The sequence below is a fragment of the Cherax quadricarinatus genome, chromosome 92, assembly GCF_038502225.1.
Source record: "Cherax quadricarinatus isolate ZL_2023a chromosome 92, ASM3850222v1, whole genome shotgun sequence".
In the NCBI taxonomy this organism is placed as follows: Eukaryota; Metazoa; Arthropoda; class Malacostraca; order Decapoda; family Parastacidae; genus Cherax; species Cherax quadricarinatus.
The window spans coordinates 5,430,989-5,448,797 of NC_091383.1; the positions used below are offsets into that span (position 1 = coordinate 5,430,989).

At 40.7% G+C, this 17,809-nt stretch overlaps 1 protein-coding gene across 4 annotated transcripts in view; it reads right to left on the reverse strand.

Annotated features, from left to right (window-relative positions):
• Positions 1 to 9,215: 9,215 nt before the first annotated feature.
• LOC128698307 (kelch-like protein 30) overlaps positions 9,216 to 17,809 on the reverse strand; it is a 72,661-nt gene continuing 64,067 nt past the window's right edge. For all 4 annotated transcript variants that reach the window (XM_070104489.1, XM_070104490.1, XM_070104487.1 and 1 more), the window contains exons 9-10: positions 11,642 to 11,851; positions 9,216 to 11,065 (exon numbers count right to left, since the gene is read on the reverse strand). In XM_070104489.1, the coding sequence (XP_069960590.1) occupies positions 10,668 to 11,065; positions 11,642 to 11,851 (608 nt within the window). In that variant the 3' untranslated portion in view covers positions 9,216 to 10,667. The remainder of the gene's footprint in view (positions 11,066 to 11,641; positions 11,852 to 17,809) is intronic.

Consider the following 17,809-nt stretch of genomic DNA (forward strand, 5'->3'; position numbering starts at 1 on the left):
ATTGTACAGCAATAAAGGAATGGAACAGACTGCCTGCACATGTCAAGGCCAGTCATAGCATGAACCAGTTCAAGAAGACTGCCAAAAGGTGTCTGATGAATGTAGCTACAGAAAGGGAGGGGAATGATTTTCTATTTTTTAGCTAAAATACGTGTAAATTTTACCTTATCCCTAGTAATGACCCTCGTATGGTAGATAGTCTTAATGACCCTCGTGTAGTAGATAGTCTTAATGACCCTCGTGTAGTAGATAGTCTTAATGACCCTCGTGTAGTAGATAGTCTTAATGACCCTCGTGTAGTAGATAGTCTTAATGACCCTCGTATTGTAGATAGTCTTAATGACCCTCGTGTAGTAGATAGTCTTAATGACCCTCGTATTGTAGATAGTCTTAATGACCCTCGTGTAGTAGATAGTCATTTTAGTATGATAATAAGATGTTATCTTCATTGTAGAATAATAAGAAAATATTATAACCTTTATATTATAATAATAAGGTAAAAGGACCCCAATGGAAATAAGTCAGTGTGTCTGACTTTTTTGGGTTATCCCAGGTTCTCTACACATATGCTGCTATGTATGATAATTCTATGTAACTGTATTTGTGTATACCTGAATAAACTTACTTACTTACTTACTTACCTTGTACATGTACTTGTATACCTTGTACATGTACTTGTATACCTTGTTCATGTACTTGTATACCTTGTACATGTACTTGTATACCTTGTACATGTACTTGTATACCTTGTACATGTACTTGTATACCTTGTACATGTACTTGTATACCTTGTACATGTACTTGTATACCTTGTACATGTACTTGTATACCTTGTACATGTACTTGTATACCTTGTACATGTACTTGTATACCTTGTACATATACTTGTATATCTTGTACATGTACTTGTATACCTTGTACATATACTTGTATATCTTGTACATGTACTTGTATACCTTGTACATGTACTTGTATACCTTGTACATGTACTTGTATACATTGTACATGTACTTGTATACCTTGTACATGTACTTGTATACCTTGTACATGTACTTGTATACCTTGTACATGTACTTGTATACCTTGTACATGTACTTGTATGCCTTGTACATGTACTTGTATACCTTGTATATGTACTTGTATGCCTTGTACATGTACTTGTATACCTTGTACATGTACTTGCATACCTTGTACATGTACTGGTATACCTTGTACATGTACTTGTATACCTTGTACATGTACTTGTATACCTTGTACATGTACTTGTATACCTTGTACATGTACTTGCATACCTTGTACATGTACTTGTATACCTTGTACATGTACTTGTATACCTTGTACATGTACTTGTATACCTTGTACATGTACTGGTATACCTTGTACATGTACTTGTATACCTTGTACATGTACTTGTATACCTTGTACATGTACTGGTATACCTTGTACATGTACTTGTATACCTTGTACATGTACTTGTATACCTTGTACATGTACTTGTATACCTTGTACATGTACTTGTATACCTTGTACATATACTTGTATATCTTGTACATGTACTTGTATACCTTGTACATGTACTTGTATACCTTGTACATGTACTTGTATACCTTGTACATGTACTTGTATACCTTGTACATGTACTTGTATACCTTGTACATGTACTTGTATACCTTGTACATGTACTTGTATACCTTGTACATGTACTTGTATACCTTGTACATGTACTTGTATACCTTGTACATGTACTGGTATACCTTGTACATGTACTTGTATACCTTGTACATGTACTTGTATACCTTGTACATGTACTGGTATACCTTGTACATGTACTTGTATACCTTGTACATGTACTTGTATACCTTGTACATGTACTGGTATACCTTGTACATGTACTGGTATACCTTGTACATGTACTTGTATACCTTGTACATGTACTTGTATACCTTGTACATGTACTTGTATACCTTGTACATGTACTTGTATACCTTGTACATGTACTTGTATACCTTGTACATGTACTTGTATACCTTGTACATGTACTGGTATACCTTGTACATGTACTTGTATACCTTGTACATGTACTTGTATACCTTGTACATGTACTGGTAGTAAATAAAGATATTATTATTATTATTATTATTATTATTATTATTATTATTATTATTATTATTTGGCCGTCTTAACAAGAACAGTTCGCCAAATGGGTGAACTACTGACGGTGTTGTTTGCCATAGACAACATCACTAACATCCCGGCCTCCTAACAGTCACCATCACACTGTTGCTATAACAAACGGGTGACTGACACACGATAAACAGTGATTATCAACGTCGATAACAGCGGGTAGCAATCAAATGTAATTTTGACTGATTTCGCGTATATATTTGCAGTAAACACGGAAGAGTCAGACAAGGTGCCCAGATAACATTAATCTTACGACGTTTTGCCCCATAGTGGACCACTGTTGAGACAAACAGGTCAAGACAACGGGGATGAGTTATAAACAGGTTAATTTCCCTTATAATCCACAACGTTTTGGGAAGTCACTTACCTGGTTCTGCCTTGGAAGTCTGGTCCAGCAACTAGGGTGAGTCTGGTCCAGCAACTAGGGTGAGGCTGGTCCAGCAACTAGGGTGAGTCTGGTCCAGCAACTAGGTTGATTCTGGTCCAGCAACTAGGGTGAGTCTGGTCCAGCAACTAGAGTCTGGTCACGTTATATTAGTAGCGTGAACCTGGTTCCGCCTACCAGGTCCCCGGACCACCTCCACACTCGACACAGTCACATAAGACTGGAGAGAGAGAGAGAGAGAGAGAGAGAGAGAGAGAGAGAGAGAGAGAGAGAGAGAGAGAGAGAGAGAGAGAGAGAGAGAGAGAGAGAGAGAGAGAGAGAGAGAGACAGAGTGATGTAGTGGAGGCAGGATCCATACATACCTTTAAGAAGAGGTATGATAAAGCTCATGGAGCTGGAAAAGTGACCTAGTAGCGGCCAGTGAAGAGGCGGGGCCAGGAGCTGTGACTCGACCCCTGCAACCACAACGAGGTGAGTACACACACACACGTTACCGCCCACTCCATGGCTGTTATAATCGGCGAATAAAGCATAAAGTATACAGTACTACATGCAAATAAAACGTTTACAAGCCAATACTAAATTATAATAACCCGGCCACGTCCGTGACCGGGTCTCAGGGTGGATCCGGGCATGGTCGGCCAAGCTGTTGCACTGGTCGCAAGAAAACTGACGTATGAACCACAGCCCGGCTGGTCAAGTACTGATTTTAGGTGCCTCTCCAGCTCCTCCTTGAAGACAGCCAGGGGTGTTGGAGGCAGCCAGAGGTCTTGAAGACAGCCAGGAGTCTTGAAGACAACCAGGGGTCTTGAAGACAGCCAGGAGTCTTGAAGACAACCAGGGGTTTGAAGACAGCCAAGGATCTTGAAGGAAACCAGGGGTCTTGAAGACAACCAGGGGTCTTGAAGACAGCCAGGGGTCTTGAAAACAGCCAAGGATCTTGAAGGAAACCAGGGGTCTTGAAGACAACCAGGGGTCTTGAAGACAACCAGGGGTCTTGAAGACAACTAGGGGTCTTGAAGACAGCCAGGAGTCTTGAAGACAACCAGGGGTCTTGAAGACAGCCAGGGGTCTTGAAAACCAGGGGTCTTGAAGACAACCAGGGGTCTTGAAGACAACCAGGGGTCTTGAAGACAACCAGGGGTCTTGAAGACAACTAGGGGTCTTGAAGACAGCCAGGAGTCTTGAAGACAACCAGGGGTCTTGAAGACAGCCAGGGGTCTTGAAGATAACCAGGGGTCTTGAAGACAACCAGGGGTCTTGAAGACAGCCAGGAGTCTTGAAGACAACCAGGGGTCTTGAAGACAGCCAAGGATCATGAAGGAAACCAGGGGTCTTGAAGACAACCAGGGGTCTTGAAGACAGCCAGGAGTCTTGAAGACAACCAGGGGTCTTGAAGACAGCCAGGGGTCTTGAAGACAGCCAGGGATCTTGAAGACAACCAGGGGTCTTGAAGACAACCAGGGGTCTTGAAGACAGCCAGGAGTCTTGAAGACAACCAGGGGTCTTGAAGACAGCCAAGGATCATGAAGGAAACCAGGGGTCTTGAAGACAACCAGGGGTCTTGAAGACAGCCAGGAGTCTTGAAGACAACCAGGGGTCTTGAAGACAGCCAGGGATCTTGAAGATAACCAGGAGTCTTGAAGACAGCCAGGAGTCTTGAAGACAACCAGGGGTCTTGAAGACAACCAGGGGTCTTGAAGACAACCAGGGGTCTTGAAGACAGCCAGGAGTCTTGAAGACAACCAGGGGTCTTGAAGACAACCAGGGGTCTTGAAGATAACCAGGGGTCTTGAAGACAACCAGGGGTCTTGAAGATAACCAGGGGTCTTGAAGACAACCAGGGGTCTTGAAGACAACCAGAGGTCTTGAAGACAACCAGGGGTCTTGAAGACAACCAGGGGTCTTGAAGACAGCCAGGGATCTTGAAGACAACCAGGGATCTTGAAGACAACCAGGGGTCTTGAAGACAACCAGGGGTCTTGAAGACAACCAGGGGTCTTGAAGACAACCAGGGGTCTTGAAGACAACCAGGGGTCTTGAAGACAACCAGGGGTCTTGAAGACAACCAGGGGTCTTGAAGACAACCAGGGGTCTATTGGTAATCCCCCTTATCAATTAAAAAAATATTTGATAATAAACTAGTATTGTACTATACGTAGAGGAAATAATAATAGGAAATGAAAACATAAAGAGAGATAAGAGATAAGATTTTCTTCAGATTTTTAATCCCGAAGGGTTAGCCACCCAGGATAGCCTAAGTCAGTGCGTCATCGAGGACTGTCTTATTTCCATTGGGGTCCTCATCTTGTCCCCCAGGATGCAACCCACACCAGTCCACTATCACCCAGGTACCTATTTGCTGCTAGGTGAACAGGACAACAGGTGTAAGGAAATGCGTCGAAATGTTTCCACCCGCCGGGAATCAAACCCGGGCCCTCCGTGTGTGAAGCGGGAGCTTTACCCACCAGGCCACCATATATTGAACATAATGTTTATATTATTATTATTTATTATTACAATCAAGGGGGAAGCGCTAAACCCGGAGGATTATACAGCGCCTGGGGGGGTATGTGGAAGGCATTCAGGCTTAATTTGGGGAACTGGAGCACAGATCCAATTCCCTAAATCAAGAGCCCCTCACCAGCATCAAGGAACCTTCCTTGAGGGGACATAATGTTTATAGGCATTGTAAGTTACAGTAGAAAATGAAAAGTATATTGCACACACACACACCAGAGCACCTAAAAAGGAATGAGCTTATCAATAACAACCAGCATGGTTTTAGGGATGGGAAACCGTGTGTTCTATGACATGGTGACAGCAGTAAGACAGGAAAGAGAGGGGGGTGGGTAGATTGCAATTTCTTGAACTTTAAGAAGGCGTTTGACACAGTTCCACGCAAGAGATTAGTGCAAAAGGTGGAGGACCAAGCAGGGATAACAGGGAAGGCACTGCAATGGATTAGTGAATACCTGTCAGGAGGACAACAGTGAGTCGTGATACGTGGCGAGGTGTCAGAGAGGGCGCGCGTGATGAGCAAGGTTCCACAGGGGTCAGTCCTAGGACCTGTACTATTTCTGGTATTTGTGAATGACATGATGGAAGGAATAGACTCAGAAGTATCCTTGTTTGCAGATGATGTGACGTTGATGAGAATTCAACTGGACGGGGACCAGGCAGAACTACAAAGGGATCTGGACAGGCTGCAGGCGTGGTCCAGCAACTGGCTCCTTAAATTCAACCCCACCAAGTGCAAGTCATGAAGACTGGGGAAGGGCAGAGAAGGCCCCAGATGGAGTACAGTCTAGGGGTCTCAGTGGCTCATTACTTTGTAATTTGTTCATGATTGTAACCATGTATAGGAGTGAGGCTGATTCATTTCCTTTGCAACTTGCCATGATTGTGACCAGATCTACCTGGAGTTCATTACCTTTGTAACTAGTTCAGCTATCATAACTTTGGGGTCCAGTCCCTGGACCCATTATGTACCTCTGTAATCTTTTGACTACTGCCCACAGGATGGGTATGGGGTGCATAATGAAGATATTAAACTAACTAACAAGAGACTACAAACCTCACTCAAGGAAAAGGATCTTGGAGTGAATATAACACCAGGCACATCTCCTGAAGCGCACATCAACTAAATAACTGCTGCAGCATATGGGCGCCTGGGAAACCTCAGAACAGCATTCCGACATCTCAATAAGGAATCGTTCAGGACCCTGTACACCGTGTATGTTAGTCCTATACTGGAGTATGCAGCACCAGTTTGGAGCCCAAACCTAGCCAAGCACGTAAGGAAACTAGAGACAGTGACAAGGTTTGCAACAACACTAGTCCCAGAGCTAAGGGGCATGCCTTACGAGGAGAGGTTAACGGAAATCAACATGACTACATTGGAGGACAGGAGAGATAGGGAAGATATGATAACGTCATATAAAATACTGAGAGGAATTGACAAGATGGACAGAGTCAGGATGTTCCTGAGGTGGGACACAACAACAAGGGATCACAACTGGAAGTTGAAGACTCAGGTGAATCACAGGGATGTTAGGAAGTATTTCTTCAGTCACAGAATTGTCAAGAAGTGGAATAGTCTGGGAAGTGATGTAGTGGAGGCAGGAGCCATACATAGCCTTAAGAAGAGGTATGATAAAGCTCATGGAGCAGGAAGAGTGACATAATAGTGACCAGTGAAGAGGCGAGGCCAGGAGGTGACAATCGACCCTTGCAACCACAATTAGGTGAGTACAACTAGGCGAGTACACACACACACACACATGAGCTTATACAAGACTACCAGCATGGCTTCAGGGAAGGGAAATCCTGTGTCACAAACCTAATGGAGTTTTACAAGGTGACGAAAGTAAGACAAGAGAGAGAGGGAGGGGGGTAGATTGCATTTTCTTGAACTGTAAGGGGATTTTTGACACAGTTCCACACAAGAGATTAGTGCAAAACCTAAAGGACCAGGCAGGTATAACAGGAAAGGTACTGCAATGATTCAGAGAATACCTGTCAGGGAGGCAACAACGAGTCGTGGTATGCAACGAGGTGTCGGAGTGGGTGCCTGAGACTGGCGGGGTTCCACAGGGGTCGGTCCTGGGACTGGTGCTGTTTCTGGTATATGTGAATAACACAAAGGAAGGGATAGACTCAAAAGTGTCCCTCTTTGCAGATGATGTAAGGCAAATGAGGGGAATTCAGTCGGATGAGGATCAGGCAGGACTGCAAAGGGATTTGGACAGGCTGCAAGCCTGGTCCAGCAACTGGCTCTTGGAGTTTAACCCCACCAAATGAAAAGTTATGAAGATTTGAGAAGGGCAAAGATCACAGACAGAGCACAGGCTAGGGTGGCCAAAGATTGCAAACCTCACTCAAGGAAAAGGATCTTGGGATGAGTATAATACCAAACACATCTCTTGAGGTGCATATCAACCAAATAACTGCTGCAACATATGGGCGCCTGGCAAACCTAAGAACAGTGTTCCGACACCTCAGTAAGGAATCATTCTAGACTATGTACACTGTGTATATCAGGCCCATACTGGAGTATGCAGCACTATTTTGGAACTCCACACCCAATCAAATACATCAAGGTTTGTAAGCTTGGAGTGTAAAACTGAGCAATGCAAACAAGCTATTGGCTACACACACTCTTCCCTTCTGTCTGGAATTTGCTCTGAGGTCAACAACACCATCCTCATGGTGGATGCCCCAATCAACCAGCCTATTGATGCTAATGGCACAAATTTCAACATCTGAAGTAGGCTCTACATTTTTATTACATGAAAAAACTTCATTATTCAACTAAGTACATACTGAAGCGGAGAAGAATCCTTCCTCCGTAACCTATGCATGTCGTAAGAGATGATTAAAATGCCAGGAACAAGGAGCTAGTAACCTCGTCTCCTGTATAAATTACTAAATGTAAAGAGAAAAACTCGTTTTTCATTGTAGGTCACCTTGCCTTAGGAAGATATGGCTAGTTTTTAAAAAAAAAATTATGAAAGCGTTACTTTTTTTTTCAGGCTCACCTGCCTTGGTGGGAGACAGCAGTGTTTAAAACAAAAAAAAAAAAAACACTAAAAACTATTAACTTCTGGTAAGACAGCAATTCAGTGAATGATGATTTTTTTGTATGGTCACTTAACCAACACTCTTATATGGGTGTGAAGCTTGGGTGGTAAATGCAGCAGCGAGGAGACAGTTGGAGGCAGTGGAGATGTCCTGTTTAAGGGCAATGTGTGGTGTAAATATTATACAGAAAATTCGGAGTGTGGAAATTAGGAGAAGGTGTAGAGTTAATAAAAGTATTAGTCAGAGGGCAGAAGAGGGGTTGTTGAGGTGGTTTGGTCATTTAGAGAGAATGGATCAAAGTAGAATGACATGGAAAGGATATAAATCTATAGGGGAAGGAAGGTGAGGTAGGGATCATCCTCGAAAGGGTTGGAGAGAGGGGGTAAAGGAGGTTTTGCGGGCGAGGGGCTTGGACTTCCAGCAAGCGTGCATGGGCGTGTTAGATAGGAGTGAATGGAGACGAATGATACTTGGGACCTGACGATCTGTTGGAGTGTGAGCAGGGTAATATTTAGTGAAGGGATTCAGGGAAACCGGTTATTTTCATATAGTCGGACTTGAGTCCTGGAAATGGGAAGTACAATGTCTGCATTATAAAGGAGGGGTTTGGGATATTGGCAGTTTGGAGGGATATGTTGTGTATCTTTATACGTATATACTTCTAAACTGTTGTATTCTGAGCACCTCTGCAAAAACAGTGATAATGTGTGAGTTTGGTGAAAGTGTTGAATGATGATGAAAGTATTTTCTTTTTGGGGATTTTCTTTCTTTTTTGGGTCACCCTGCCTCGGTGGGTCACCCTGCCTCGGTGGGTCACCCTGCCTCGGTGGGTCACCCTGCCTCGGTGGGTCACCCTGCCTCGGTGGGTCACCCTGCCTCGGTGGGTCACCCTGCCTCGGTGGGTCACCCTGCCTCGGTGGGTCACCCTGCCTCGGTGGGTCACCCTGCCTCGGTGGGTCACCCTGCCTCGGTGGGAGACGGCCGACTTGTTGGAAAAAAAAAAAAAAAAAAACTTAATCTTGGTTGAAGAAGACCAATAAGGCAAGAAAAACTAAATTTAACCAATTTATTGTAATATATAGACAGCATCATACATTACCTGTATGAACCATGATCTCTCATCCTCTACAATAAACAATACAGAGGAAATTTTAGTACGACTGATTTTAATATACTTTATGTACAGTAGTCTTTTATTTATATGATGTTTATGTACAATATAATAATTGTAATACTTCTGTTAGTGAACATTAGAAACCATAGAACAGAATCTTTGTCGAAAAGGAAAATCAAGTTGTTTCTGTAAATTAAACCTCAAATTTTATTTTTCCTTTTAGGGAAGTCAGCACCTTGATGCCAGTGAGAGGCTCTTGATCCAAAGATTTGGAGCTATCCTCCCTAGGATTGAATCTAATCACCTTCCCTTCACTAGGCACTATACGACCCTTATGGGTTTAGCGTTCCTAAGGTGACTGTAAAAATAATAATTATAATAAATTCCTTTTTTAGACAAAAACCAAAAAAAAAAAAATAGGATAATAGTATTTATCCTTTTTTTTCCAAGTTATTTATATAATTTATATAAAAAAAATATAAAAAATTAAAATACTATGGCATGTAATCATGTGTTATATTATTTATATCTTTGAATATTTTATTAAAAAAAAAAAATGGAATGTGAGGTGTATCAATATTTCTCCTCTAAATTAATTCCCTCGTTACTGAAGGTAACATCACCAAGGAACTGTATATCAATGGCATTAAACTGACATTATGCTCAGTAATAACCCACATGGAGACAGATACAAAGGAGATTAATTGATCTGTATATTTCAACCCCCCTTTCTGGGACCCATCTGTGAAGAGGATCCCAGAAAGGGGTCAGTATATACAGATTAATTGATCTTCTGAGTTTCTGTCTTCATGTGGGTTATTATTGAGCACTGACAAGTGTTCATTACACTTCAGTTATTCACTGACATGTATATTAATAAGACATGACATGTCATTTACGGCATTACATTTGGAAAGGTATTTTGTCCACCAGAGACTTCATGCTCTCTTTCTACCCATTTTAGTAAAAATTAATAACGTCCCTTGTGGATGATGTTTTCCCAATAAAATGCCATAAGTGGAATTTTGTCTTACTAACATTCAACAATGAACTCTAAGACATGGCATTTTACATAAATCTATACAGTAGAACCCCCGTATCCACTGATTCGGTATCCATGGTTTCAGTTATCCACTGTTTACTGTGGCCCAAAAATACCTCTTATTTTACATAACAATGGCCCCCAAAGCACAGAAGTAGAGAAGCTGGCAGTTCTTCAGAGCCTAAGTGATAATTCTGCACTTATTGTGCATGATTTATCAATTAAACTTTATAATAGGTATAGCAGGTTCCAAGAACGTGCCATGGTTTCAGTATCCACGACAGGTTCTTGGAATGTATCCCCTGCGGATACGGTGGCTCCTACTGTATTTTATGTTTTGCCCATAACTATTATTCGTGTTATGGATTGAGTTTTAGAAGTGGAAAACAACCCAGAGAGAATGTAGCATCAGCAGGGCATTTAGTCGTGAAAACATGGGGGTCGGTCTCCTTCTCTCTCCACACCTCTTTTGAAAACACTACACTATGCTCAATTTGTGAAGCCTGTTTCTCCTTGCACGACTGAGTGGAATGTTCTCTAGTCTGCAGAACTGTTGCATGTGCAGTACTAACATGGTTCTCCTCTGCAACATCTAGAACTTCTATAACGTGACTGTCATCTAAATCGTCATGGCTGAAACTGTACAGTTTTCCATCCACAACACACACGTTTACCGGCGGTGTTTTAAAGCGGCCAAAGTTTGTCACAGTTTTACCTTCTTCCGGTGAAAACTTGTATACCTGATTGGAACAGTTATCTGTAAGATATAAACAAGGATTAACAAGAAAATGCACTCACCACATTCTGAACAATTGTTTTTGCCTCTATCAAAAGCCCCCCTTGATCACTAACACTAAAACCAAAATAAAAATCCACAAGGGAAAAAAAATGATAGTGGAAGAGGTTTCTTAAGATTAAGATTACTGCCAGCATTTAGTCCTATACTTCCCACCCCTTACTACCAGCATTTAGTACTGTACTTCCCACCCCTTACTCCCAGCATTTAGTACTGTACTCCCATCTCCAGAACTGTAACAACTACTACCCCTCCTTCAGAGTGCAGGGACTGCACTGCCCACCTCCAGGCATCAAGCCTGACTAACTAGTTCCCCCCCCCCTGAATCCAACCACAAGTATTCCAGTATTTCATCAACACTGAATTATGAAGCACCATATTCACCTATTCTCCATGGGGAAGTGGAACAGAATTCTTTCTCTGTAAGCTATGCATGTTGTAAGAGGCGACTAAAATGCCAGGAGCAAGAGGCTAGTAACCCCTTCTCCTGTATGCATTATTAAAAAGACAAACTTGTTGAAAGAAGAGGATATTCACCTATCAAATAAACAGAGTTACTCCATGTTAAAGCTGCTCGATAGCCTTGCTTGCTGGGAGATATTACTGGTATGGCTGACCATTTCTTCATGGACGGATAATAGGTCAGCAGTTGCATCTCTTGTGTAAATACCATAAGTCTTCCTTTAAAAGCACAAGCAGCTCCGTGACCAACACAATGCGGCATGTCCGGACAATGTAGCCAGTCACCTGCGGAAATAAACATCATCAAATTAAACATGTATGGAATGTGAAAATACATTAGTTTTTAACACACAAGCCATCTCCCACCAAGGAAGGGTGACCTGAAAAAGAAACACTTTCACCATCATTCACACTATCACTGTTTTGCCAGAGGCACACAGATACAACAGTTTAGATGTACCCCCCAAGCAGCAAAGATCACCCCCCTCCACAGAGTGCAGGCACTGTACTACTCACCTCCAGGACTCAAGTCCGGCTAACTGGTTTCCCTGTGAAGTGTAGATGCAAAAAATAATCAACAATAGAAAAAAAAGCCAAGACCAATATTTTGAAAGGTATAAAGACTAGGTATAGTACAATGCTGAAGTTTCACCTGATACAAATACTACTCAATTTTGTGCAGATACTGATACCATCAAAATTAGCTGATATCACCGATACCATCGAAATTAGCTGATATCACCGATACCATCAAAATTAGCTGATATCACCGATACCATCAAAATTAGCTGATATCACTGATACTGATACTATTAAAGCTAGTCAATACCAATACCTTGGCACATTCCTAATTAAATTATTTAATTTTATTAACACACTGGCCGATTCCCACCAAGGCAGGGTGGCCCGAAAAAGAAAAACTTTCACCATCATTCACTCCATTATCAATTTAAATTATTATCAATTTCATAGGAAGCAGAAGTGGGGAAGAGAAGACTCAGCATAAATAAAGAGATGGGTGACCATCACAGGCGCTGTACCAAGACTGAGACAGAGAATCCGCATCAAAGGCAGGATCATTCAAGAGGACTCTGCAATACACCAGTAAGAATTGCAACAGCAACGGCAGCATCAACAATGGTAGCAACATCAACAACAACAGCAAGTCAAAAAATAAAAATAAAAATCAACACAGTGATTCAATCTATAGTTTATTTAGTGACAGTTTTGAAACAGTTATGATACAAATATAATTAAATGTAATTCCATGTACAATCGCTGTAAAAAAAGTTAAGGTTTACCATTTGAAGTAATCAATCAATCAATCAATCAATCAATCAAACAATCAATCAATCAAGTTTATTCTCTATAAGGATTACAATGCGGGGTTTACAGATTTTGGTTATTGTGTGATTTACATGTAATAAAATACTAATTACAGAAGGGGCCACTAGGACACCTAGCATGGCTAGGCATTTCGGGCAGACTTAGATTAATTCTTAACCCTAAATTATTACAAATTATGGAGTAAGTTGACTAAATATTAAGTGACTAAATACTAGTTAGTGAGTTTAGCAATGTGAGTGCTTCTGTTTTGGCATAATACATAGTTTATATATTGGAGTATCACAGGCAAACTTATGACTAGTTAGGAATCATTATTTTGAGATTAAGATTCGTATTTCTGTGCTTATAGTCAAATGGGTGAGTGAGTGAGCGTAAGTGTGAACCACCAGGTGGTTATCATGTAGTTAGTTGACGGGGTGTATCAGGGAGATAAGATGTTTTCTAACTGTAGTTTTGAAGGTGAGGAATGTGTCTGCAGTTCTAGAGTTTTCAGGTAGGGTGTTCCAGATTTTAGGGCCTTTGACATACACTGAATTTTTGTAAAGGTTTGGTCGGACACGGGGAATGTAGTAGAGATGTTTGTGTCTGGTGTTATGCCTGTGGATCCTGTCACAACTATCAAGAAAGCATTTTAGGTCAAGGATAATATTGGAATTTAAGGTCCTGTATATGTAGATTGCACAGTAGTAAGTGTGGATGTTCTGAACAGGGAGTAAGTTTAGATCTATGAAGAGTGGGGGGGGGGGAGGTGTTGCCAGGGATGGGATTAAGTGATTATTCTTACTGTGGCTTTTTGTTGAGTTATTATTGGTTTTAGGTGTGTTGCTGAGTTGATCCCCAAGCACAAATAGCATAGGTGAGGTATGGATAAATGAGTGAATGGTATAGTGTGAGAAGGGCATTTTGCGGCATGTAGTATCGTATCTTGGAGAGGATCCCAACTGTTTTGGATACTTTTTTTGTTGTGTGTTGGATATGGGTGCTGAAATTCAGGTTGTTGTCGAGGTATAGGCCTAGGAATTTGCCCTCATTGTGTCTGGCAATTAGAGTGTTGCTGATCTTAATGTTAAGTTGTGCAACACCTCCTCTGCTACCAAACATAATATAGTAGGTTTTGTCAGTGTTAACCCTTTCAGGGTCCGTCCCATAGATCTACGGCTTTACGTTCAGGGTCCAAACCGTAGATCTACGTCATAAGCTCAGCTCGCTCTGATAACCTGTGAGTGGTACATTTGGGCCTAGATATGAGAGAATACATCTATGTGGTATGTGTGCACCACATAAAACAGATCCTGCAGCACACTGTGTATAATGAGAAAAAAAACTGAAATCATGATTTTTCAATTAAAACAGCGATTTTGCAGTGTTTTTTCATATGTTTTTTATAGTTGTATTTGCGATTTCTTGGTCTCATTTGATAGAATGGAAGACATATTACAGAAATAGAGATGATTTTGATTGGTTTTAGCACTGGAAATGGCTTGAAACTGAGCTCAAAGTAGCAGAAATGTTAAATTTTTGCCGATATTCAAGAGTAAACAAACGACCTCACACGTCTAATACACGTCAGCTGGTGGGTCTAATATGCATTCACAAATATGGTGATGATATTTATACAATTATTACAGTATTGCATAACAGTAAATCTTCTATTTTTTGGTGTGAATAAAAATTCATTATGTGAATAAAAAATCAAAATGGAATTTATTTGTAAAGCCTCAAAACGTAACTAATGAACAGAGGAAATGTTAGTTTAGTTCCAGGAATACCTACATTGTTTATTCTGGACCCTATTTTGAAATTGGAATATTTTGAACTTTTTGTTAAATTGGCCAAATTAACAATTTCCGATCACTTTAATTTGTATTTGAAAAAGTTGACTTGGCGATTTCTTATGCTCAATCGATAGAATAGAAGTAATACTAGTGAAATAGCTAACAATTTGGTTGACTGGAATAATGTAATTGGCCTAAAATGGGAGTCAAATTCAGCAAAATCACCGATTCGTAAATATCGCTGACACATCAAAATTCGCGAGAGCATAATTTCGTCAATTTTCCATCAAATTTCGTACTTTTTGTTTTATTACCTTCACAAAAAGATTCTCTACCATTTCATAAGAAAAAATAACAAATTTTTTTTTTTTGAAAATTCTTGGACACTGGGGCACCACTTCAGATTTGGGCCTTGGACCCTGAAGGGGTTAAGTGTAAGTTTATTGGCTGTCATCCAAGTCAATATTTTGAGCAGCTCCTTGTTAACAATGGTGTTGAGGGTGGCAAGATTAGGGTGAGAGATGACATAAGTCGTGTCGTCAACAAAGAGATTGGGTTTCAGGTGTTGGGAAGATCATTGATGTAAATGAGGAAGAGCAGGGGTCCAAGGACACTTCCTTGCAGAACTCCAGTATCAAGTGGCCGTGTTGATGATACTGTGTCTTTAATGGTGACATACTGATACCTATTAGTAAGGTAGGATTTGAAATATGCAAGCGCATGGCCTCTTATACCATAATGGTCAAGTTTGTGGAGTAGAATGCCATGGTCTACTCTGTCAAAAGCTTTTCTTAGGTCAATAAAAGTTCCTAGCGGATATTCCTTATTTTCCAATTCTGTGTAAAGCAGGTCTAGCATTTTTACAATTGCATCATTAATGCTTTTATTTTCCCTGAATCCAAATTGGCAGGGGTTGAGTATGTTTTGTGACGTTATAAATGAATATAGTCTCCTGTGCACGAGTTTCTCGAAGATTTTGGATAGCAATGGTAAGTTTGATATTGGCCTATAGTTGTTTACGTCTGTAGGGTCACCACCTTTATGTATTGGTGTAACCCTTGCTGTCTTGAGTAGTTTCGGGAAGGTGCTAGTTTCTAGTTACTTGTTAAAAAGTAATGAAATAGCATGCGAAAGGACATGGGCCGCTTGCTTGTACAATAATGGTGGGACATGAGACAGATTCCCTGAGCTATTTTTAAGTGACTTTATAATCTCGGTGACTTCGGTGGGCTCAGTTGGTACAAGATAGAAGGAATTTGGGAAATTCCCATCTTGGTAGTCCCCGGCATGGGCATTGGTACGTGGGATTTTACTGGCGAGATTAGATCCTATGTTTGAGAAGAAGTCGTTTATCTTGTTAGCTGTATCAGTGGGATGCAGTGGTGTTTCATGAGGTTTAGTTAGGACAATATTCTTGGTTTTTTTCAGTTTGTGGGTCCCCAGAATCTGGGAAAGTGTTTTCCAGGTCTTTTTTATATCTCCTCTTGTGTCAGTGAATCTGCTGGAGTAGTACAGTTGTAAAATAATATGATCTGGCTTACTTTTTCCCATAAAATGCAATTAGCAATATCGATTAAAAGTGTGATAATTTACACATTTTAGCTAAAAATGAGGGATGTCAGATAAACTAATCCTAAATCCTACATACTCCAGTATTAAATTTTAGTCTAACTCTCTTTTCCCATTCCCTCCCTCTCTACTCGGCAGCAGTCTTATGTGGACTGTGAAGTATTCTGGTATATGCTGCTCCTTTATAGTGCCAACAGTACGTTCAGTGATTTTCTTTCCATAAAGTTCATTCACATGAATGACTAAGCTACCACAAGATTGTAACATCACATAATGCTAATTTTATATAAAAAAAAAAATTCTTTTGACAAGGTTTATCATCAAATAAAAATGCTCTGCATTTTGGGACATACTCAAACGTCATGCACAAATGTCACCCATCTCTGTACAAACATTGCATCATGCTGAAATAAAATAATAATTTTTTTTTTTTATTAACACACTGGCCGATTCCCACCAAGGCAGGGTGGCCCCAAAAAGAAAAAACTTTCACCATCATTCACTCCATCACTGTCTTGCCAGAAGGGTGCTTTACACTACAGTTTTTAAACTGTATCTCGACAACCTATTTGCTAACTTCTGGCCCAACTCTAAGGCATGACCGACTGCCTCTGGTGGGTCCAACATATCAGTGACAATGCCTCCATTTGCTGCACCTCATCTGATGCCAGTATATAAGGGCTTATCTTCCTGCCTGTGCTTCAGATTCATCAAGACTATGGTGCTCAATACCTGCTCCTAGACTGATTACCTCCTCTTCTACTGTCTTCTGTATAATTCTATAAGGTTGAGGGACTGATTACCTCCTCTTCTACTGTCTTCTGTATAATTCTATAAGGTTGAGGGACTGATTACCTCCTCTTCTACTGTCTTCTGTATAATTCTATAAGGTTGAGAGACTGATTACCTCCTCTTCTACTGTCTTCTGTATAATTCTATAAGGTTGAGGGACTGATTACCTACTCTTCTACTGTCTTCTGTATAATTCTATAAGGTTGAGGGACTGATTACCTCTTCTTCTACTGTCTTCTGTATAATTCTATAAGGTTGAGGGACTGATTACCTCTTCTTCTACTGTCTTCTGTATAATTCTATAAGGTTGAGGGACTGATTACCTCTTCTTCTACTGTCTTCTGTATAATTCTATAAGGTTGAGGGACTGATTACCTCCTCTTCTACTGTCTTCTGTATAATTCTATAAGGTTGAGGGACTGATTACCTCCTCTTCTACTGTCTTCTGTATAATTCTATAAGGTTGAGGGACTGATTACCTCCTCTTCTACTGTCTTCTGTATAATTCTATAAGGTTGAGGGACTGATTACCTCCTCTTCTACTGTCTTCTGTATAATTCTATAAGGTTGAGGGACTGATTACCTCCTCTTCTACTGTCTTCTGTATAATTCTATAAGGTTGAGGGACTGATTACCTCTTCTTCTACTGTCTTCTGTATAATTCTATAAGGTTGAGGGACTGATTACCTCCTCTTCTACTGTCTTCTGTATAATTCTATAAGGTTGAGGGACTGATTACCTCCTCTTCTACTGTCTTCTG